We start from the raw sequence: 22,443 nt of genomic DNA, 5'->3' as shown, positions 1-22,443 counted from the left end.
TGTAAAATGAGGCAAGGAGTCCACTGTATGTGTGTAAGGTGAGCTTTTCTTTTTAAATGGCAATAGCCTTTAATCTGTCACAGCCATAAACTAAAATTGCTACTTTATGTTGCTAGTCAGAGGCAGAGGATATTAAGGGGGGAGACATTATTGTCATTTAAAAATGTAGATATGCCCCTAAGTCATATTTTTTATTTATTTATTTATATTTAACTATGACTGTGAATAGAATAAAATGATTGATTTATCTCATAATTGCTGTCCAGTATTTAAAAAGCAGAATAAAAATAATTGCCCCTTTTTTAGATTTTCTAAAAGTCCTGCATTAGATTTTATTCTCAGAGAGCTGCTGCTGACCTCTGGTGGCATACTGATGCATTTATGAGCCTTTTGAAAATGGGTTAGGGGATCTAAAATATGTATGTGATTGTATAATGTTACAGCATTAATATATTTATAAATAAAATAAAACATACTGTGGTTAAAACAAGCAATAATATCTGAAACTGACAGTAATACCTCCCTTATAACACCAAACTGATGCCAGAGGGCGCTTTAGGCGTCTGTAGATTGACGTGCTGGGCTCTTGCACAAGTGGCAGTATTTGACGCCTTGGGAGTGAGCAGTGGCGGTTATAGCTTGTATGGTGCCCCCCCAAACCAACCAAATTTGTTAGCCTAGGGGGGCTCACAATGATTTTAAGTGGAGGTATGATGTGGAGGTTTACAGAATAATGCTTACAATCAAACTGACCAATGCAGTTTTTCAGCTGTTAAATGGACATACACTACTGTTCAGAAGTTTTTGCTCTCCAAAACATAATTTTAAGATTTTCACATTTTGATTTCATAACAAAATTCCATCAAATTAAACTGTGTAATAATCTTTAAAAAAAAATAATAATAATTTATTTTAAGTTTTATTAAGTTATTTTTGTACAAAATTTCACTATTCAATTTATGGAATTTTGTTATGAAATCAAAATATGTAAATCTTAAAAATGTAAAAAAAAATTGTGTGTTTTTGAAAAATACTGTATATGCTTCTGTTCACCAAGAATGCATTAAATTGATCAAAAATACTCTTAAAAACATTTGCAAATTATTATTTGTTTGTAATAAGCATTTAATATATATATATAAAACAACAACAGTCAAATCTAAACATAAAAGATTTTTTAAAAGTACAAAAAATAAGTGGCTCAGCAGTTAAGGCTCTGGGTTACTGATTAGAAGGTCAGGGGTTCAAGCCCCAGCACTGCCAAGATGCCACTGTTGGGCCCTTGAGCAAGGCCCTTGACCCTATCTGCTCCAGGGGTACCATATCATGGTTGACCTCAGCTTAGCTGGGATATGTGGAAAAAAAGTATTTCACTGTATATGTGCAAATGTGTGATAAATAAATACAATTATTAAATTATTAATTAGTAAAGGACCATGGCATGGGTCATGGATAACCATATAAAAAATTTATTTAAGACATTGTTTCCTAATGTGCACTGCATTGCATACTTTTTCAGAAATTAGCATGCAGTATACAGTAAATACTGATGTAGTAGGCAGTATGCAGTATTATGTTACAATACATTATATTTATTTCATGCACAGAGTAAACAAAACAACATTCAATTGAACACAGCTGGGAAACACACATTTGCAGACATTAAAACAACAAACTAAAAGGTTTAATTCTCAGGTGGTGCAGGTGAGCTGAATAAGTACTGTCCATTCCAAAACTGGTCTACAAGTAGCACCCTACAGAAGTGTCTGTCCTCCCCCTTGCTGATGACACCTGTGAAACAACATATATTCATATTAAAGCATATCAGAACTGTTTGAGCGTACAGCAGTATTTCATAAGTCAGATTGGGTCCATCTGTACATGGTCATGTGATGTTTTCAATCATGTGTAAATGTCATGTTCTGATGAAATAATGGACTGCAGGAAATAGTGAGTGCCATGGACTCTGTAAGTGTATGTACGTTAAACCCCTCTATATTTTGTCTGCCACCTGCAATTTTTCAAATTCAAATAAAAAAAAGAATCCAATAATTCATAAATAATACTGTATGTGTTTACAATCTTTATTTAATCCTGTCTTTGAGAGCCTGTCATTCAGGCTCTGTGTCCCTGTTAAAAGTGTTCATTCATTCCACTAGACGGCAGCAAGTACCAGAAAAAGAAATGTTCCTCTATCACCTTCCATCACAATATACAGATGTGAAATGCAGGTGGCGCTCTAACGCAGCTGAACACTCGCCATGTGCTCGTTCATAGACATTCAGTCTATTTTATGATCACACACTCCTTCGTCAAAGATCTCGGCCACTGAGTGGACTACAAGCTTAAGCCAGATGTAGTTAGAAAGCTGAGACCACTTTGCAATGATGTGTTATATTTGATCACTGGTAGTCATGAACCAGCGGCAGCTGGTTCTTTTCAAAATTGAGGAAACGCAGTTTATTGTTTTTGGTAATGCTGCTCAAACTGCTTCTTAAACTGTGAAATTTCTAAATCAAATAATAAACTAAGTTCAGTTTTGCAACTAACTAGGCAGAATATCCGTGCTTGGTTGCATAAAACACCTTAAGGTTTTCCCTCAAGTACAACACTTAAAGAGTGATTTCCCCTTAACTGAAGGAATGACTTGTGGGAGTTGCATATAATCCCTTAGACAGTTCTCTTAGCTAAGGGAAACCGTTAAGGAATTTACTACAGTGAGTGAGGTTTTACTGTAATAAAATTCTACTGTTACCATAGACATGACGTGTCAGAAGATCTGAAATGTCCCCACCAACATGGTCAATTTTACCACACAGAAAATACTTTAACTTTATAATATGTTTTAAAGACTATTAAAGTTTCTCTGTATCATTATTAATGTATAACTCATTGTCCGATCTCTTCTGAAACAGTGCGTAAACAGCATTGTCATGTGTCACCTGTTAGTTTTCACAGCACTTTTCAGGATGCACCAATCACACTCGTTTGTGATTACTGCATAAATATTTTTTCAAAATAATTTTCTGGAGGATACATGGGCAGATTTCCATTTGTATCTGAGGTACAATCTTTGAATTTAATCGATTCAAACACTTTTTGTATACAAATCTTTCCTGTGTAAATGAGTTTTGCATGCGGACCAATTAATGGAGGATTCTGCTTTTACAGCCGGTCGGCAAGTGCCCATTTGAGAAAGACACCTTTGAAAGTCTGTGCCAGGCACGGGGTGGATTAGAGGTGCAAGATGTTAAGATGCACATGTAACTGTGCAGAGAACTGAATGCCATCCCAAATTAAGAATATTAGTGGTGGTCAGTAGGGGTGTAGGATATATATAAAAATTTGCGATATATCTTAATTATTTTATTAAAATATATTTTAATGCATTCATTCGTACAGTTTATAAAGATGAAGATAGTAGATAATACTGGGCACACTTCTGATTTGAGAACTGGGACTTTTCCCAGTGGGCAGGCCGCAAAACAGGGCCACGATATGGCAAAGGGGACAGCAAAATACATTGCCAAGATCGCCCTCCAGCTGGTTAGCGATTTCTCATATTGCATGACCATCAAATCTGCACTCCTGCAACAGTTTTGCATCGTTAAAATGGTTTAAACTGGGTTCTCCCTATCGCGAAAAATGCATTTTTAGAAACCTTTAAACTCTTAACCTACACTTAAAGAGCACCTATTATGGTTTTTAAACATGCCTAATTTTGTTTTAAAGGTCTCATACTATAGATTTACATGCATCCAAGGTCAAAAAACACTTTCATTTGCTCATAATTTAAATTGCAGCATTACCTTTTTTTCCCAGTGTCAAAAAGGACTCGTTCAATGATCCGTTCTAAAGGATTCATTCTAAACTCCTCTTTTCAGAGAGCCTACTCTGCTCTGATTGGTCAGATGTCCCAGTCTGTTGTGATTGGTCTACCGCTTAGTGTAGTGTTTCAGGGCAAGACAAAGCTGTTCGCGAGCAGCCAATGAAGACCAGAGGCGGGTTTTTTGTTACCAAATTACGTAGGTTAGTACAGGAAGTAAGTCTGGAATTACTAACGACTCGTTTCAGGTGTTCAGAACTGGTTCTTTCTTTTGGGAGTCAATAACTTCATTTGTCGTGCACTTTGATTTTTGAAACTTTGCAGACTTTTTTACAGTCACAAACAGCTATATAACACACTACATGAAAGGTCATATTTGAAAAACCATAATAGGTGCTCTTTAAGATGAAGTTTTCCTAACCTTAAGAAATACTTGGAATGGCAGTTAAGGGACTTTTTGCAACACTTTTTAAGAGCATACTTAAGTAGAAGATTTAATACTTAAGTGAAATCATAAGGGATTGTGATGTTTTACGTATAAAAACACTTAAGGGTTATTTCAAGCAACACCCTTAAATTTAAGGGAAACTTTAGGGTGATCTTAAGGGAAAATTATACTTAAGGTGTTTTATGCACCTGGGCACCGATCCTTACGTTGAAATAAATGTGTCATGTCAGACTGCAAATAACTGCACATGTATCTCGGTGCTGCCAATCACTCCTCTACGCTCAACAGTATCAAATATTCAGCTTCTCCCCTCCAACCACCTGTCTTATAGAGACCATTTTCACCATCCAATCGATCCTAGATTTGTTTCTCACTAAATAAGCTGTTTCTTGTGGAAGTACATCACATTATGGAAACAAAAGGGGTTGTGAATGCTTTAAGAAAGGACTTGAGGTCGGGCAATACCTGCAGGGAATGTGCAGGTCATCGTGGGTAAATGTTTGGTTGTCCGCTGTTGTTCCTGTGTGCCATCTCTCTCCTCTGGTGCTGTTGTTGTTATTTCTGGTTTTGTGGTCATGTAACCCCTCTCTCTGCTGCTCCAGACCCTCAATGTCTATTTGATGCCAAAACTCTGCCTCCTCCCTTTTTCTCGCTCTACACATGACAATCACAGGTCACACACCACCATTCACCACCATCTTTAGTCATTCTAATTTACTTTCTGTTTCTATCTTTCTCCCATCATATTCAAGTTCATCAAGGTTGTAGTGCAATCTGGCTCTATCTCAAAATCCTTCCATTGGAGGCAGCCATCTAAACTGCCTCCTAGATACAGATATTCAAGAATAGTACAGCCAATATTATACAGAACATATAAAAAAATATGTATTTTGCTCCATGCTAACTTCAGGCTGCCTCACATTCCTAACCATCATATTTCTTTCTTCCATGGAACAAAGGAGAAATTTTGCAAAATGTCCTGGCTGTCTTTTTCCATATAGTAAATGTAGAAAGTGCCATAAAAGTACTCCATATGACTCATGCAATATATTCCAAGTGTTCTGAAAAAATACAATAGATTTTTGTGGATAACAGACACAAATGTAAGTTATTATTCACAGAAAATCATCCCCTCGACAGTTTTTGGTGGTATTCTTTGACACTTGAATTTGTAGCATATTTGTATTAGGCCACTCATTTTAGTTCGACAGCCACACTGGATACAATATCACCTCAAGCAGGCAGAATTTATTTTTATATATCCAAAAATCAACTTTATGCTGCTTTAATGACCAACACTGGAGTAAAACAAAAGAGAGCACATGGATTACTTTATTAGAAGGCTTTAGATTACATACAGTTTATGGTTTTTATTTGAGCTTCTATTTCTACCTGTTCTACCCTTAAAAAGAACTTGTGGTGTTGGTGTAACCTAATGTAATCAGGTTGATTCAGGCATTTTAATAATATTTTTTTATTTGAATAAAAACAAGCAGTTAATTCAAATGTTACCACACTGAATATTAATCAAACACCAATACTGCCCTTCAAAGGCAAAACACAGTAACTAAACTTTTAAGTAATGAGTGGAGTTCTCTTTATATCTGTCTTGTGACAGAAAGGTTTGTTTCAGCTATACTCAGATTTACATTTGAGTGTTAATATTTGATAATACACATTTGGCTGGACATCTGATAATTAGTATAATTCACAACAGAGTCACTTGTAAAAGTAGCTCATCCTTCAGTAGATTCATTATATGTTTATTTCAGGAGATCAGTTTTAATCAAATATATTAAACAGATTCATATTCTCCTTTAATATGTCTGATGCATGCTTTTGATATTTTGCTGATTATCCTCAACTGAAATATATTATTTTTGTTGACTAATATTATATACAACGTTTATGTGCAGTTTTGAACTGTTTGGAGGTCCAGTTCCAGTTCCAGTTAGGATGCAGTAGATTGTGAGACAATGCATATGCGTGGTTTTATTTGCTTCTCACCTCTCCATCTTTCTCCTCTCGTCTCGCCTCACGTAGCTCACCAGACAGGAAGTGATGAAGATTATGCTCATGAAGAGAATGAAAACCACACTGACGAAGGATATGAGAAAAGCCAAGCGGAAGCCCTCGTCCTCAAACCGTGAGAGAGCTGTGCAAACACACAAAATCAGATGCACAGTGATGCAAAACACACGCTTTATTCACAGTATTCTCAGTCACCGTTCACTTCACTGCATCTTTTTTCCATACAATGAATGTGAATGGTGACAGAGGCTGTCATTCTGCCTGACCCCTCACAGAAGAAAGAAACAACATAAGGATAAGTAAAGACCTGTCATCTCTGAACTACAGCTTTGAAAGAAGTTTTATATGAAGCAGATGACACATAAATAATCCCCAGAGTAACTGTGTAATCTGCCTATTCCTATTACAGATAGTTAATTTGGTCTTAATTTTGAGAAAACACAGAAATTGCAAGAGAGTAAGAAGTGCATGTTATAGAAATAAGACGAGGAGTTTAACCACTGTGAGCAGTTTTAGAGAATGGGCTTTTTTCTAGTCTTAATACAGCTGGCCCAAAATATTTTGAACACTTAAGAAACCCTCTAAGATGTATGAATGTCATTATATTAATAGTCATTACATTATTTTGAAGAAAACATTTCACAAAAATCAGTTTTTTTGGGATTAAAATGATAAAACAATATATAGGCTTTTGGAGACTTTTATGGTTTTCAAACATCTGTTAGAGCACCTGTACAAACATCCACAAAATATCAACACAACAACAGTTGATTAAAAGTCTTTTGCAAAAATGGCTCTTGAATCATTTGTTTACAGATGCCATTTGCTCATTGTGTTATCTAATGCAAAGACATTCACACATTTTCAGGTGTGCCTTAATAATATTTGGGGGAATATGTTCTGAGCACGAGCTTAATTGCATTAATATAAAACACATGTTTAAGATGTCAGTTTCTTTTATTATTTTTATGATTAAAATGGCTCTATTTCAGATCATATTGCAAATATGTAATTTTCTCACTCACATGTTGTCCTAACATTGCAGCAGTTCACACTTGAAGTTCATGTAATTTCGTGTTTTTCTGAGGTGTGTCAGCAGTGGGCAGTCAGCGTGCCTTAACAAACCTCACAAGCAGCACAGCCACAGAATGAGTGCTGGACAAAACACAACACGGGGGCAGTGGTGGCTCAGTGGTTAAGGCTCTGGGTTACTGATCAGAAGGTTAGGGGTTCAAGCCCCAGCACCGCCAAGATGCCACTGTTGGGCCCTTGAGCAAGGCCCTTGACCCTAACTGCTCCAGGGGTGCTGTATCATGGCTGACCCTGCACTCTGACCCCCAGCTTAGCTGGGATATATGGGGAAAAAAAAGAGTTTCACTGTATATGTGCAAATGTGTGATTGATAATTATAATTATAAAATGCAGGGATCTCCAGACACCAATTTGAAAATGTTAACTGTTAACGACACAGCATCCTAAAAACTCTTTGATGCTAAAAACCAGTGAGATGCTTCAAAAGCATCTGTTTAACTCATATATACATAAACCGATTAATTAAATTGAAAATAGTGCAGATGGAACACAGCAACGCATCCTGTGAGAACACGACAGATTGACAAACTGCAAATTGCAATTCCAAAATGGATTGCTCTCAACTGTAGTTGTCATGATTCACTGTTGTTTTGCCCTGTGTTTTACCTCTGTCATCTGTCTCGTCTCCCTTGCACTACATTTCCCATGATTCACTGCCCTGATCACTACCACCTGTTCCCTATTGTTCTCACCTGTGTTTCATTTACCTCATTTATCCCTGTGTATATATTGCCCTGATGTACGTTTTACCTTTGTTAGTTGTTGTGTTTCCCTCCAGTTCGTGCTCCAGTTTCTATCCTGTTTGTTTACATTTGTTTTTGCTTCCTGGTTCCCAGTCTTGCCCTGTTCCAGCATTTATCATGTTTTGTATTCCTGTTTTGTATTTTGTTTTATTTTTTCATTAAAGTTAAGCTGCTCCTAGATCCCGCTCTCGTGACCTTCTTTAAACATTACAGAACAACTGACCGAACCAAAAAGGATCTAGCAGCTTACTTTGTCCAGTTGAGCCACGCGGACTTGCCCATTAAGGAATACTCACAGGAGGTGATACACAGGTGCCAGATACACAGGATTTGCTTATTCCCACCTGAAATTCCTGTATCGGATCGGACTCTTAGCTCACAGGTGTAGAGATTTGCTGGAGAAAGGAGACTACACTTGGGAGGAATACGTGAGTTTAACACTAGAAATTCTCGGTTCAGAGGATCCTCCTCTCCCTACCCTGAACCCGGCTTCCAAACCTCCCACGCTTGAGTCTGCTCCACGCCGTGTCACAGCCACGCCTGAGTCTGCTCCACGCCGTGTCACAGCCACGCCTGAGTCTGCTCCACGCCGTGTCACAGCCACGCCTGAGTCTGCTCCACGCCATGTCACAGCCACGCCTGAGTCTGCTCCACGCCATGTCACAGCCACGCCTGAGTCTGCTCCACGCCATGTCACAGCCACGTCTGAGTCTGCTCCATGCCATATCATAGCCAAGCCGCCCGCGGCTCTTTGCTCCACGCCTGCCACGGCCACCGAGCCAACGGCCATCCCTGCCACGGCCACCGAGCCAACGGCCACGCCTGCCACGGCCACCGAGCTTGAAGCCTCGTCCGTCCCAGAGCCAGCGTTGTCAGCCTCGTCCGTCCCAGAGCCAGCATACACGTCCGCCCGGAAGCGGAGGAGAAGAAGGGCTTCTGCTCCCAAGTCTCTGCCCATGCTCACGACCACAGAGGTCATTCCCGTGTCTCTGCCCATGCCCACGACCACAGAGGTCATTCCTGAGTCCCTGCCAGTGTTCACGACCACAGAGGTCATTCCCAAGTCTCTGCCCATGCCCATGACCACAGAGGTCGTTCCCGAGTCTCTCCTCATGTTCACGACCACAGAGGTCATTTCCCAGTCATCCAGGACTCTTAGTCTCTAGCCTCCCATGGCTCTGCCTTCCACGGCTTGGCCCCTCGAGCCTCCTACCGCTCCACCTTCCACGGCTTTGCCCCTCGAGCCTCCCACAGCTCCGCCTTCCACGGCTTCGCCCCTCGAGCCTCCCACGGCTCCACATGTCACGGCTTCGCCCCTTGAGCCTCCTACGGCTCCGCCTTCCACAGCTCCTCCATCAGAGTATTCCATGGCTCCAGTCTCTAGTCTGTGGCCACCTCCCAGGCCTCCTGACCCTGTTTCAGCCCTGTGGCCGCCAACCAAGCCTCCTGATCTAGTCCCTACCCTGAGTTGGTCTCCTGGGTCCTCTGGCCATCTGCCTGATTTGCTCTGGTCTTCTGGGTCTCCTGGCCATCCGCCTGATCTGCTCTGGTCTCTTGGGTCCCCTGGCCGTCTGCCTGATCTGCTCTGGTCTTCTGGGTCTCCTGGCCGTCCACCTGATCTGCTCTGGTCTCCTTGGTCTCATGGCCGTCCGGCTGATCTGCTCTGGTTTTCTGGGTCTCCTGGCCATCTGCCTGATCTGCCCTGGTCTCCTTGGTCTCACGGCCGTCCGCCTGATCTGCTCTGGTTTTCTGGGTCTCCTGGCCGTCCGCCTGATCTGCTCTGGTCTCCTTGGTCTCATGGCCGTCCGCCTGATCTGCTCTGGTCTCCTGGGACCCCTGGCCATCCACCTGATTTGCTCTGGTCTTCTTGGTCTCTCGGCCGTCTGCCCGATCTGCTCTGGCCTCTTTGGTCTCCGGCTCCATCATGGCCCTGCCTCCCTTATCTGCCTTCCTTGGGCATCAGGAGCCGCCAATTGGGGGGGGATACGATTCACTGTTGTTTTGCCCTGTGTTTTGCCTCTGTCATCTGTCTCTAGTCTCCCTTGCACTACATTTCCCATAATTCACTGTCCTGTTCACTACCAGCTGTTCCCTGTTGTTCTCACCTGTGTTTCATTTACCTCATTTATCCCTGTGTATATATTGCCCCAATGTCCATTTTACCTTTGTCAGTTGGTGTGTTTCTCTCCAGTTCGTGCTCCGGTTTCTATCCTGTTTGTTTACATTTGTTTTTGCTTCCTGGTTCCCAGTCTTGCCCTGTTCCAGCGTTTATCCTGTGTTGTATTCCTGTTTTGTATTTTGTTTTATTTTTTCATTAAAATTAAGCTGCTTCTAGATCCCGCTCTCGTGACCTTCTTTACACATTACAGTAGGCTTATGTCCAATGATACAGGAATAAAACAATAAAAATACTGACTTCTCACCCCACTTTTTGAATAGTCTTATTAATGATATATATAATGTATATATATCATGGTCTATTTGAATACTTGATTCTGATTTGCTGGAATGCGTGCATTAAAACCGTTTATTACACAGCTCTCTGGAATATTCAATTCTGATTGATCAATGGCACCATCTAGCAGTTCGATATTTCTCTATAACAACCGCACATCCACATATCAGACCACTCATCTGGGTATTGCAAGCCATCAAATCAAGGTTTCATGTCCATTTATTTTCATTTATTTGGCAAGTAGTCTTGTAATAGGCTGAATAATGAGGAGTCAGACAAACCGGAGGTGGATTTCAGCTGTTCAGTGATTTATTTCTTCTCACATAATTACAAAATTTAAACGCAAATCTATATATTATGTCCATGTATTTATTTATTTGGTTAGTAACTGTGTAATAAACAGCATAATGTAGAGTCACCTGGTTGTTATCACAAAATAAACCCCTTCAGTGTGATATAAGAGTCTCTGCTTCGTGACGGGGTCCTGATCATCCTGTCTGGGTTTATTTTGCAATAACAACAGGAAGACTATACATTATCCCTTATATAATGCACAGGTAGTTCCAGTCAGTTTTAATCAATATTCTATATTAATGTGTCTACTCTGCTGTAATGAAACATTGTGAGAGATTTATGCCTCTTTTCAAACGGCTTCTGGACATCAATATAGTGTTTAAGCCTGATGAGTCTCAAGTTGGGATTAACCATAACATCACAAAACACAACATTATCAAGTCATGGAATGGCATCTTAAATCAACTTTGAAGCACTACAGAAAAAAACAGAAGAGACTTCAATATTTATCAGCCCTGTATTACTGAATCCAACATGGAGATAATTAGAAATGCAATGCTTTCCCCTTAAAGGCATGACATGCCTTTTTATTATTATTATTATTTTGATATGTTTATTGATTTCAATAAATGATCTTTTTGCAGTGAAGTTTTGAGTTCTGAATCTTACAGTATGTTTTTATAGTGCAGTGACCTCTTATATGTCAAAAGATCAAGGACAATTTAATTCCTCATGTCATGACCCCTTTAAACACCCATAAACCTTGTAAAGAAAGTAGGGTTTGACATTCTGCTGTTTTGCACAGAGGACGAAAGAACAAAACCTGGACCTAGGTGATTTAAGATGCCATTCCATGACTTGATAATGTTGTGTATTCGATAAACATCATGTAATATTGTTGCGCACTTGCACTGCTCAACACACCTGCTAGAGGGCCCCGCTCGATCACACATTGCTGACTAAATACTGTTTTAGAAAACGCAGCCTTTTGCACTTTAGTTATCATGCAAGGCCACACTGCACATTTATTTTTAATTTAATCAATCGTGCAGCCTTAATGGACACCATATTGATATCACAGAGGTCAAGTCTATGGGTTCAGAGTGTTTTGGATGGTTTCCCCTCATCATGTACAGCAAGTGCTACTTTATCATCTGTCACGTCAGCAACGGCAATATTTCCTCATTAATGAGAAAATGACAAAGAATAGGAATTAAATATTACATGTTCTGAGTAGTGTCAACCCTTCTACATTATGTGGCTATTATAATTTCTGGATTGAGTATTTAAACAGAGTTTGGTCTCCCAAAAACTGTGATATTATCACACTACTTTATCTTTGTGTCTGATTTAGAATGGGCAGGACTTAATAGATAAAGTTAACCATTATTGATATTCTTCCAGTCAAAATTTGCACTGTAAAAATCAATGACAGCTGTAGCTAATCAATGCTGACAAGTGACCATGGTGTCCTCTTCGCCTTCACGTCATGTGTTAAAATTGTTTAACACACACCTAGCTGTGGATTATCCCTTATATATACAGCATGCGAGAAAGAGAGAATTATTTGAATTATTATGTAGTATATATAATATAGGGCACATTTACCAGAAACTTATCTTCAGTGGCAACAGCACTTTGTTCCAGTAGTGCAGTGGAACATTCGGTTGGTCTGTAGCAAATCTGAGATGGCCAGCAATTTTTTCACAAAGATCAGTGGCTTCTAGGGATAGGCACGAGTACTTGAGTACTCGGGTACTCGAACATGGCAACAATGATCGATCATGAAAACGATGATCGATAGTGATCACGCATGATGTGACTTTTCACTTAATTCAAAATTCAGTGACAATTACCTGACAACTAAACACACAAACAAAGAGGGAGCTTATTTCTAATTTTGAGATTGATTAGGTTGTGGTTTTGAGGGGTACACTGATTGTCAGAAACGTCTCATAGCAACCAAACTGATACAACACTGCAATGCTATCATTACGATAATCAAAATGAACCGTGTTTTGAATGCCTGTCTCTGCAAAACGTTTGCTAAACACATTTTATTATCATTTCACGTAAGAATTTTGACTCGTTAATGGATATTAACGCACCTGCATCTCGACGAAATGGGAGTTGAAGATTTCTGCATGAGTTTCCAAGTTAGATGTCCAATATAAAGTGTCATTCTGTTGCACTTTCCCCAGTTGAAAGGTGGAAATTCAGACTCATTAAGTTGAATGGAACGCTTCATGAATCACAGCAATGACAATACAGAGCATCGCGGCTTTCCTCACAGGAGTGAAACATTTAGGGACACACACACCAGGCGCGTGTGGCAGTGGACTCAACGCGCTGCAGCAACGCATATACAGCAGGCAAGTGTTTCAAACAGCTAGACAGAGCACAGCTAAATGGAACACAATGCATTCTTCAAACTGAACTTCAATTTAACATGCATATTAAAAATGCAATGGTTATGGCGTCTCCTGTTATTTGAAAATAGATGGTTCAGACAGTCACTAAAAAAAATGGTGCATGCTTACTAAGATTACTACGGTAACCTGAAGGAGTAACAGACAGACGTGCATTGGGCACAATCTTTCAGAGTTGGACAGCGAATCTTCACATAATGATAAAATATGATGCATTATATTTTGAATCTTTTGATGTTTTGTAACAGATTATTTTATAACAGCCTATAATAATGAATGGACGATACACTGGAACACCAAGGCACGATGCTGCAGCCATAGATGTTTGTCAGACATGTTATTATTATATATAGTAGTGAACATGTAATCGCCCCTCGAGTACTCGACCAGTACTCGAGAAATTAGTTCGAGTACTCGAGTAGACAATATGGCCAAAATGCCCATCCCTAGTGGCTTCCTGTTTCCTAATCACCCATGAACACTATTCTTGTTAGGAGCATTATCAGTGCAAGACATGATGTCCTCATGTGCCTGACTGTAGACTGATTAAGGCACTAAGATTTATCAGAAGCATTTAGAAACCCTTCTTCAACACTTTCTCGATTAACTGATTGAGTGGACTTTTAAAGTGCTCTGAAATCATATATTTTTCATCAATTAAACTTATTGTTTAAACATTTGCTCAATAAAGATACTGTGCTTTTTGTTTAGTAAATAAAATTTAATTTCTAAAAAAAAGTCTTTACTAATAATTATTATATTTAAATATAATATATACTGTATATTATATATTATAATTATTATTATTGTTTGATCAATATGGGTTATTAAGTTATTGGCTAATGCAGATAGTCTCAAAATAGATCAGATCATGTAAGGAGGTGCCAATCATTTGGAAATCTAGATCATTCTGAAGGGTTCACAAGGCAATTTTTCACATTAGAATGTAAGTCTGTTTGCATCTGGATCGAATGAAGTTAGTAAGTGTCTCTGGTGTCTCGTATGCACTCTAGTGTCCCTCCAGTCCACTGCGTGTTGTTGTTGCTCCACACACAGGAGATGTGACTGCCGCTCACAGCATGGTGTCTGGAGGGGCACTGCAGTTTGATCACTGTACCAACCCTGATGCCATCTCCAGACACAAGCTTCAGACTGCCAATGACAGGAGACAGCAGGGGCGTACACTGACCTACAAGACCACTTACAACAGGATTTACAATGCTGGGATTCTAAGACTGAAATTAATTCATTTTTAAGAACTCTGTAAAGATTTGTCCTTGTTTGATGAAGAGAAGGGTAAATAAAAGTTTGTATTAGATTCATTTCTGTGTGCAAAATGTCATATTCCACTGCACCTTACAAAGTTCAGTTTCCTTGTTTAAATGACATCATGTTTTTCATCTGTAAACACATTTTCGGCTGTTACTCCTCAATACTTTATGGTTTTGTACAAGTAGTGTTGAGGAAGTGAAACTTGAAAGTGAATGATGGTGTGTCTGTTTCATTTCATCCAGATGCAAACTGTAAAGTTGTAGCTGACAAATAGCATGGACATATATATATAATATGCAGTGCATTCAGAAAGTATTCAGACCCTTTAATTTTTTTCACATTTATTTTCACATCAATCTACACTCCATAATCCATAATGACAAAACAAAAACCAAATTTTTGATAACTTTGCAAATGTATTAAAAGAAAAAACGTAAATATCACATTGACATAAGTATTCAGACCCTTTGCTATGACACTTCAAATTTAGCTCAGGTGCATCCCATTTCTCTGGATCATCTTTGAGATGTTTCTGCACTTTGATTGGAGTCCACCTGTGGCAAATTCAATTGATTGGACATGATTTAGAAAAGGCACACACCTATCTATATAAGGTCTTACAGCTGAAAAAACATATCAGAGCAAAAACCAAGCCATGAGGTCAAAGGAACTGCTACAGAAGATTCAACTGTTTGGCCTCAATTCCAAGCGTCATATCTGGAGGAAACGAGGCACCGCTCATCACCTGTGCAATACCATCCCAACGGTGAAGCATGGTGGTGGTAGCATCATGCTGTGGGGGTGTTTTTCAGCGGCAGGGACTGGGGGACTGGGGGACTGGTCGGGGTTGAAGGAAAGCTCAACACATCAAAATACAGAGATATCCTTAATGAAAACCTGGTCCAGAGCACTCAGGACCTCAGACTGGGCCGAAGGTTCACCATCCAACAGGACAATGACCCTAAGCACACAGCCAAGACAATACAAGAGTGGCTTAGGGACAACTCTGTGAATGTCCTTGAGTGGCCCAGCCAGAGCCCGGACTTTAACCCAATCAATCATCTCTGGAGAGACCTGAAAATAGCTGTCCACAGACAGTCCCCATCCAACCTGACAGATCTTGAGAGGATCTGCAGAGAAGAATGGCAGAAAATCCCCAAATCCAGGTGTGCAAAGTCTGCCGTATCATATCCAAAAAGACTTGAGGCTGCAATTGCTGCCAAAGGTGCTTCAACTAAGTACTGAGTTAAGGGTCTGATTACTTATGTCAATGTGATATTTCAGTTCTTTCTTTTTAATAAATTTTGCAAAAGTTGTTTTAGCTCCCATGTGTAACAATCATCTTTCCCCCCCTTCTTTTATGGACTCTGTATTCACTCTCTGGGATAGGAAGGGTATAAAATGTTTTGGAGATCTTTTTGTCAACAACGTGTTTGCTAGCTTTTCTGAACTGGCTTATATATTCAGCCTCCCTTTGTCTCATACATTTCGCTTCTTTCAAATTAGACTATATTTCCACTATCTTCCCAGAGTTTCCCTCTTTGTCCCCAAAGACCCCATGGGAGGATGTATTCATACTTAAACCTTCTGTGGGAGGTCTCATCTCACAGGCTTATAGTGCGATTTTATCAATTGATGAGAGTCATAACAACAGAACTATTAATACCTGGGAACTGGACCTACACTGTAAATATTTTTCGTAATTTTAACAGTAAAAGACTGTAAAAATGCTACAGTTAAAAAACGTTAATTGGTTAAAGGGTAGTTACCTTAAAATATAAGGTAACAATTTTTAATACATTTAAAAAGACAATACACGTACTTTTACGGTAAAATTTGGTAGAAAATTATTTATTTTAATGTAAAAAGTATGATTTTCTGTATATTTAACAGTACAAATTTATATTATGTTTAACGAGAGTACATGTACTTTTTACGGTAAATTATTGTTAAAATTACGGTAATAAAAAAATAATCAGGTGTTCCCAGCATTCCCTGCATGACCCAGTTCATTTCATTATATTTAATGGGGACAGTTATGTTTCTTCTTATTTTTAAAATCAGTTATGTGCATTGGGGTGTTCTGTATTATATTTAATGTAGTCTAGTTAATGTTTATTGCATTATTTTAAAAAGCACCTATTATGGTTTTTAAACGTACCTAATTTTGTTTTAAAGGTCTCATACAATAGATTTACATGCATCCAAGGTCAAAAAACACTTTAATTTGCTCATAATTTAAATTGGAGCATTACCTTTTTTTCCCAGAGCCTACTCTGCTCTGATTGGTCAGATGTCCCAGTCTGTTGTCATTGGTCAACTGCTTAGTGTAGTGTTTGAGGGTGGGTCAAAGCTGTTCGCGAGCAGCCAATGAAAGACCAGAGGCGAGTTTTTTGTTACCAAATTACGTAGGTTAGTACAGGAAGTAAGTCTGGAATTACTAACGACTCGTTTCAGGTGTTCAGAACTGGTTCTTTCTTTTGGGAGTCAATAACTTCATTTGTCGTGCACTTTGATTTTTGAAACTTTGCAGACTTTTTTACAGTCACAAACAGCTATATAACACACTACATGAAAGGTCATATTTGAAAAACCATAATAGGTGCTCATTAATTTCACACGTGTTAACCTGATGGTGTTTAGTGTTTGTGTGAGTGACACCAAGTGCCGTCTCTACATGTTTACTGTATTATTTTAATTTCACACGTGTTACCCTGATGGTGTTTAGTGTTTGTGTGAGTGACACCGAGCGCCGTCTCTACATGTTTACTGTATTATTTTAATTTCACACGTTACATTGATGGTGTTTAGTGTTTGTGTGCGTGACAACGAGCGCCGTCTCTACATGTTTACTGTATTATTTTAATTTCACACGTGTTACCCTGATGGTGTTTAGTGTTTGTGTGCGTGACAACGAGCGCCATCTCTACATGTTTACTGCATTATTTTAATTTCACACGTGTTACCCTGATGGTGTTTAATGTTTGTGTGAGTGACACCGAGTACCGTCTCTACGTGTTTATTGTATTATTTTAATTTCACACGTGTTACCCTGATGGTGTTTAGTGTTTGTGTGCGTGACAACGAGCGCCGTCTCTACATGTTTACTGCATTATTTTAATTTCACACGTGTTACCCTGATGGTGTTTAGTGTTTGTGTGAGTGACACCGAGCGCCGTCTCTACATGTTTACTGTATTATTTTAATTTCACACGTGTTACCCTGATGGTGTTTAGTGTTTGTGTGAGTGACACCGAGCGCCGTCTCTACATGTTTACTGCATTATTTTAATTTCACACGTGTTACCCTGATGGTGTTTAGTGTTTGTGTGAGTGACACCGAGCGCCGTCTCTACATGTTTACTGCATTATTTTAATTTCACACGTGTTACCCTGATGGTGTTTAGTGTTTGTGTGAGTGACAACGAGCGCCGTCTCTACATGTTTACTGTATTATTTTAATTTCACACGTGAGTGACAACGAGCGCCGTCTCTACATGTTTACTGTATTATTTTAATTTCACACGTGTTACCCTGATGGTGTTTAGTGTTTGTGTGAGTGACACCGAGCGCCGTCTCTACATGTTTACTGCATTATTTTAATTTCACACGTGTTACCCTGATGGTGTTTAGTGTTTGTGTGAGTGACAACGAGCGCCGTCTCTACATGTTTACTGTATTATTTTAATTTCACACGTTACATTGATGGTGTTTAGTGTTTGTGTGCGTGACACCGAGCGCCGTCTCTACATGTTTATTGGTCATTGCTCCTGGAAGGATCATTATTGATGAACTTCATGTCATCGTGTGCTCTTCTGTAATTACTACAGTGATTAACAATACCTTATAAAGTAAAAAGCAGATTTTTACTGTTTCAGAAGGTTAATATATCAAGTTTATTATTTAATAATATAAACGACAGTAATGCACCGTAAAATATACAGGCATCAAAATTACATCCCGTAAAGCCTGAAACATGGTTACATTTCTGGCAACCACAGCTGCCAGTTTTTTACCGTAAATTTAACAGGATGTTTTTTTACAGTGTAGAGCTTCTACGTCATGTGCCCGGCTTGGGTTTATACAGTTTAAAGTAGTGCATAGAGTGCACCTTTCTAAAGCTAAATTGTCTGTAATATACCCTAACATCCCTGACGTATGTGACAGGTGTAAACTTTCACCATGTAACCTTAATCACATGTTTGCACTTTGCCCCAAACTATGGAATTACTGGAATTCTTTCTTCAAAATCATCTGTATTGGAATCAAACTGGAAGCATGCCCTTTAATTGCAATTTTTGGGGTACCATCTGAACAACATCCTTTGAACCGCAGGCAAGTGGATGTGGTGGCGTTTGCATCATTGCTAGCTTGGTGTAGAATTCTGCTGTCCTGGAAATCTCTTCTTCCCCCTTCATCTTTACTCTGGTTAATGTATCTAATTTTCTTTCATAAACTTGAAAAAGTTAAGTATAATATCAGTGGCAGGGTGGATTAATTTCTTTTTAAAAATGGCAACCCCTTCTCACCTATTTCAATGGCTTGTGTACACTTTCCTTAGACTGAGAAGCTGACTACAGGCAACCTGTTCCCTTCCCTCTCTAGTGTACTATATACTGTACCTCTCTAGTGTATCTATCTTTGTGTGTAATTAACATGGGTATACAGATGTACAGTATATAGGTTTTTCTATATTTGTGTCTTCACTATCTGTAAAGCACAGAATAACTTATTTAATTAATTTGATTCCCCTTTTCCCCTTTTTATGTGCATCTATATATATATATATATATATATATATATATATATATATATATATATATATATATATATATATATATATATATACATATATATATTAACCTTCATATTATTATGAACAGGTCTTTATTGTTTAACCTACGGCCAGACAGAGGTGTGTAAGGCGGGAGGGAGACTGAGGGTTTGGGATGGGTTGTGTGTTTTATAAGCATATAGTTTGTTCCTATACTCTGTTCTCTGTGTTTTCAAAATTGTTCAATAAAAATACCATGGAGATTTTCTTTTTTTTCCCAAAGTTATCAGAAATCTGGTTTTGCCTTGTTATTATGGGGTTTGGAGTGTAGTTTGATGTGAAAAAATAAATAATTTAAAGCATTTTAGTATAAGGCTGCAACATAACAAAATGTAAAAAATAAATAAATAAATAAAATAAAAAATGAAGGGGTCTGAATACTTTCTGAATGCACTGTATATAAATATTTGGTAGACAGGGGCCAGTTGTTGACCTTGAACCCCAGTGAATATTTTTAATGCTATATTCAATTTTGAAAGTATATTTCTCAGAGTCTTGTCTACAAAAAAACAACTGAAATTTTCCATTGTTATTGCTCAGGGAAAACAGCTTTTATATGCAACACAGAGCAAAGGTGAAGCATGTTGTAACATTATACGGGGCAAGTTGTCACTATGAGAACTTTCCATTAAATAGGTTATTATGGACTTTTCAGCTAATTTTAAAAGTAAAACAAATATGAAACACAAAACAATTAATGAAAAAGCACAAATGTACACAATTTAAAATAAAAAAATTTTTTTTGTATTTTAAGTATTTTTTTGGATAAATATTGTAATGGATACATTGTATTAAATGAAAAAATATGAAACACGTGATAACTTGCCCCAAGTTGACAATCATGAAAAATAGGGGAGAATGTGCATTTACATCTAAATTGTAATATATTAAGAGATGAGTTTAACACGTACATGATCATTACGCATCATCCAACATATTATGAGCGGAAATAAATGGAAACATTTGCTCATTTCGTTTTTATCGCACAAAATTTAAAACCATTTAAAGGGGCCATCTTGCCCCTACCAAGAAGCCCCCTGGGGCAAAAAAAAAATAAAAAATCTAATTTCTGCAGAATATATAAATTAAATCTGATGTCATTTTTAATTGTTTATTTTTTTAAAGTGTGTCATTCATGTAAAATCCTAAATAAAATATTCCATGTAAATTGATGCACTTTGACAATTTAGTTGTTTAGTTTAGACAATTTAGAATAATGACAGACAAATCAAATAAAAGAATCCCAGATATCTGAATCACAATGTATCATTTTATGAATTATGAATAGGCCTTTTAATGGAAGGGATGTCATAATAGCAATAAACTATGAATTCAGAATGAATGATTCCACTCAATTGACCTATAGGTTATGATTAATAAAACTGATGTTTGAAATATAAATCTAATTCATGGAATTATGAAACATAGCCCGAGCCGAGACATTCTGCCCCAGTTCTGATGGGGGCGTCTTACCCCAAGAGTCTAACTTTAACTTTTCACTTTGAAATAAAAATAATATTTTCCCCCCACAAATATTAATGTGTTACTGTGTCCACAAATCCCCCATTAATAAATAGACCAATATCCACCATAAAATAAATTCACAGATCACTATTAACCAATGAAATTTAACCTCAAAACTGTTCACAAATGTTGATGTTCAGAGTAAACAATTCAATAAATGTGTTTTAGTGATGATTTAGTGAAGAGGATAATTAAAGGTCTTCACCTACCCTTTTCCTGAGAACACAGTTCAACCTTTTAAAATCTACCGTCATTACAAAAATATAATGCTAATGGAATTCACCAAAACTATTCTAATTTCAGACAGTTTGAAAACAACATAAAAAAGAAATAAAAACTCGAGAAAACATTTGTGTAATTGGACTTCATACTCAAAATCTTTTCTTTCTCTTCTAAAGTTCTTTTGACAACTTCCCCATATGACAACTAGCCCCAGTCATCCCTGTATATTTACAATACGTTTATTTTACGTGCTGTGACTGCTCGCCATTTCTCCACAATTTGAAAGGTGCTGTAAGCAAATTTTTTATGAAATGACAAGCAGAAAATGTCCCTAAAAAGATGTCATTGAAATAGACCAATCACAGCTGTCTCTGTAAACAGACACATTATAACTGTCCTGTTAGTTTGACGGATGTTGTTTGAGAGTGCTCCAGAAGTTCTAGAACATTGTGACAAATATATATATATAAATATCGCATGTAGTATGTGGTCATGAAAACTCTAGTCTATGCAGTAAAGTACTATAAGAAGTAGGAACATGTTTAAAATGTTTTAAGATGTCTTGAAAACCCCAGTCTAGACCTTAAAAAATGAAATCCCACAACTTTCTTTTCTTTCGTCTTTTAAAGCTCTTCATTTGCAGAAAGAACAGACGCATCATCAGCACACAACCCGACAGATACAAGAAAACACTTCACACAAAACAACATTTATTCCTGTCTACATTACACCGCATCTTAAGAAAACTACAGTATCATACAAACATGACAAGAGACCCGGAACTCTTTTACTTTTGTAAAATAATAATAAAACTGCACAGAGCGAATATAAAACTGTCGTATTAAAAGAACGCACTGACCTGGCGTAAAATAACTCGAAACTCGAATGAAATCCTCATGAACACATTTAGTTTACCTGTTCGGTTGTGATCGCTGCTCCAGTCTCCCATAGAGGACACTTCACACACCTGTTTGTCAGACAGACAGAAGACAGCTGCTGAGCGACAGACACTCTTCAGCTGTCGCGTTCTCGTCGTGACGTCACACCGCTCGTGTTAGAAATATGATTGATATGACCTATGAGATCCAAATACAGCGACCCTAAAAATGACTGGGACACATAAGCCCCATTTTAAAATGTTTCATGTCTTGCAGTTAATAAATACAAAATAACAAAGCAAGTGTCTGTTGTTTTGAAGAAAGTTAGCACATGCACACTGGTCAAACATTTGACAAAAAGAAGTTTGTGAGGATTGAAATGTTAAAACTCAAGTG

The 22,443-nt window shown here is 38.1% G+C and overlaps 1 protein-coding gene across 1 annotated transcript; it reads right to left on the bottom strand.

Moving 5' to 3' along the window:
* Positions 1–1,453: 1,453 nt before the first annotated feature.
* LOC127424034 (sushi domain-containing protein 3-like) lies at positions 1,454–22,239 on the bottom strand. Its single transcript, XM_051668817.1, has 4 exons — positions 22,085–22,239; positions 6,282–6,429; positions 4,740–4,928; positions 1,454–1,791 (listed from the first exon to the last, which is right to left on the bottom strand). The coding sequence occupies exons 1-4, from the start codon at positions 22,116–22,118 to the stop codon at positions 1,755–1,757; spliced, it is 408 nt and encodes a 135-aa protein (XP_051524777.1). The 5' UTR covers positions 22,119–22,239; the 3' UTR covers positions 1,454–1,754.
* Between the last annotated feature and the right edge of the window lie 204 nt (positions 22,240–22,443).

Source organism: Myxocyprinus asiaticus, chromosome 33 (genome assembly GCF_019703515.2).
Source record: "Myxocyprinus asiaticus isolate MX2 ecotype Aquarium Trade chromosome 33, UBuf_Myxa_2, whole genome shotgun sequence".
NCBI lineage: Eukaryota > Metazoa > Chordata > Actinopteri > Cypriniformes > Catostomidae > Myxocyprinus > Myxocyprinus asiaticus.
This window is presented reverse-complemented; position numbering and strand designations above follow the sequence as displayed.

What these genes read in the sequence shown, in the direction of transcription:
- LOC127424034 (XM_051668817.1), bottom strand. Translation starts at nt 22,118, where the DNA reads ATGGGAGACTGGAGCAGCGATCACAACCGAACAG. An exon ending in CAGCGATCACAACCGAACAG is followed by an intron (nt 6,430 to 22,084) that starts GTAAACTAAATG and finishes GTGTTTGCACAG; the next exon opens with CTCTCTCACGGTTTGAGGAC. An exon ending in GACCTGCACATTCCCTGCAG is followed by an intron (nt 1,792 to 4,739) that starts GTATTGCCCGAC and finishes GTTGTTTCACAG; the next exon opens with GTGTCATCAGCAAGGGGGAG.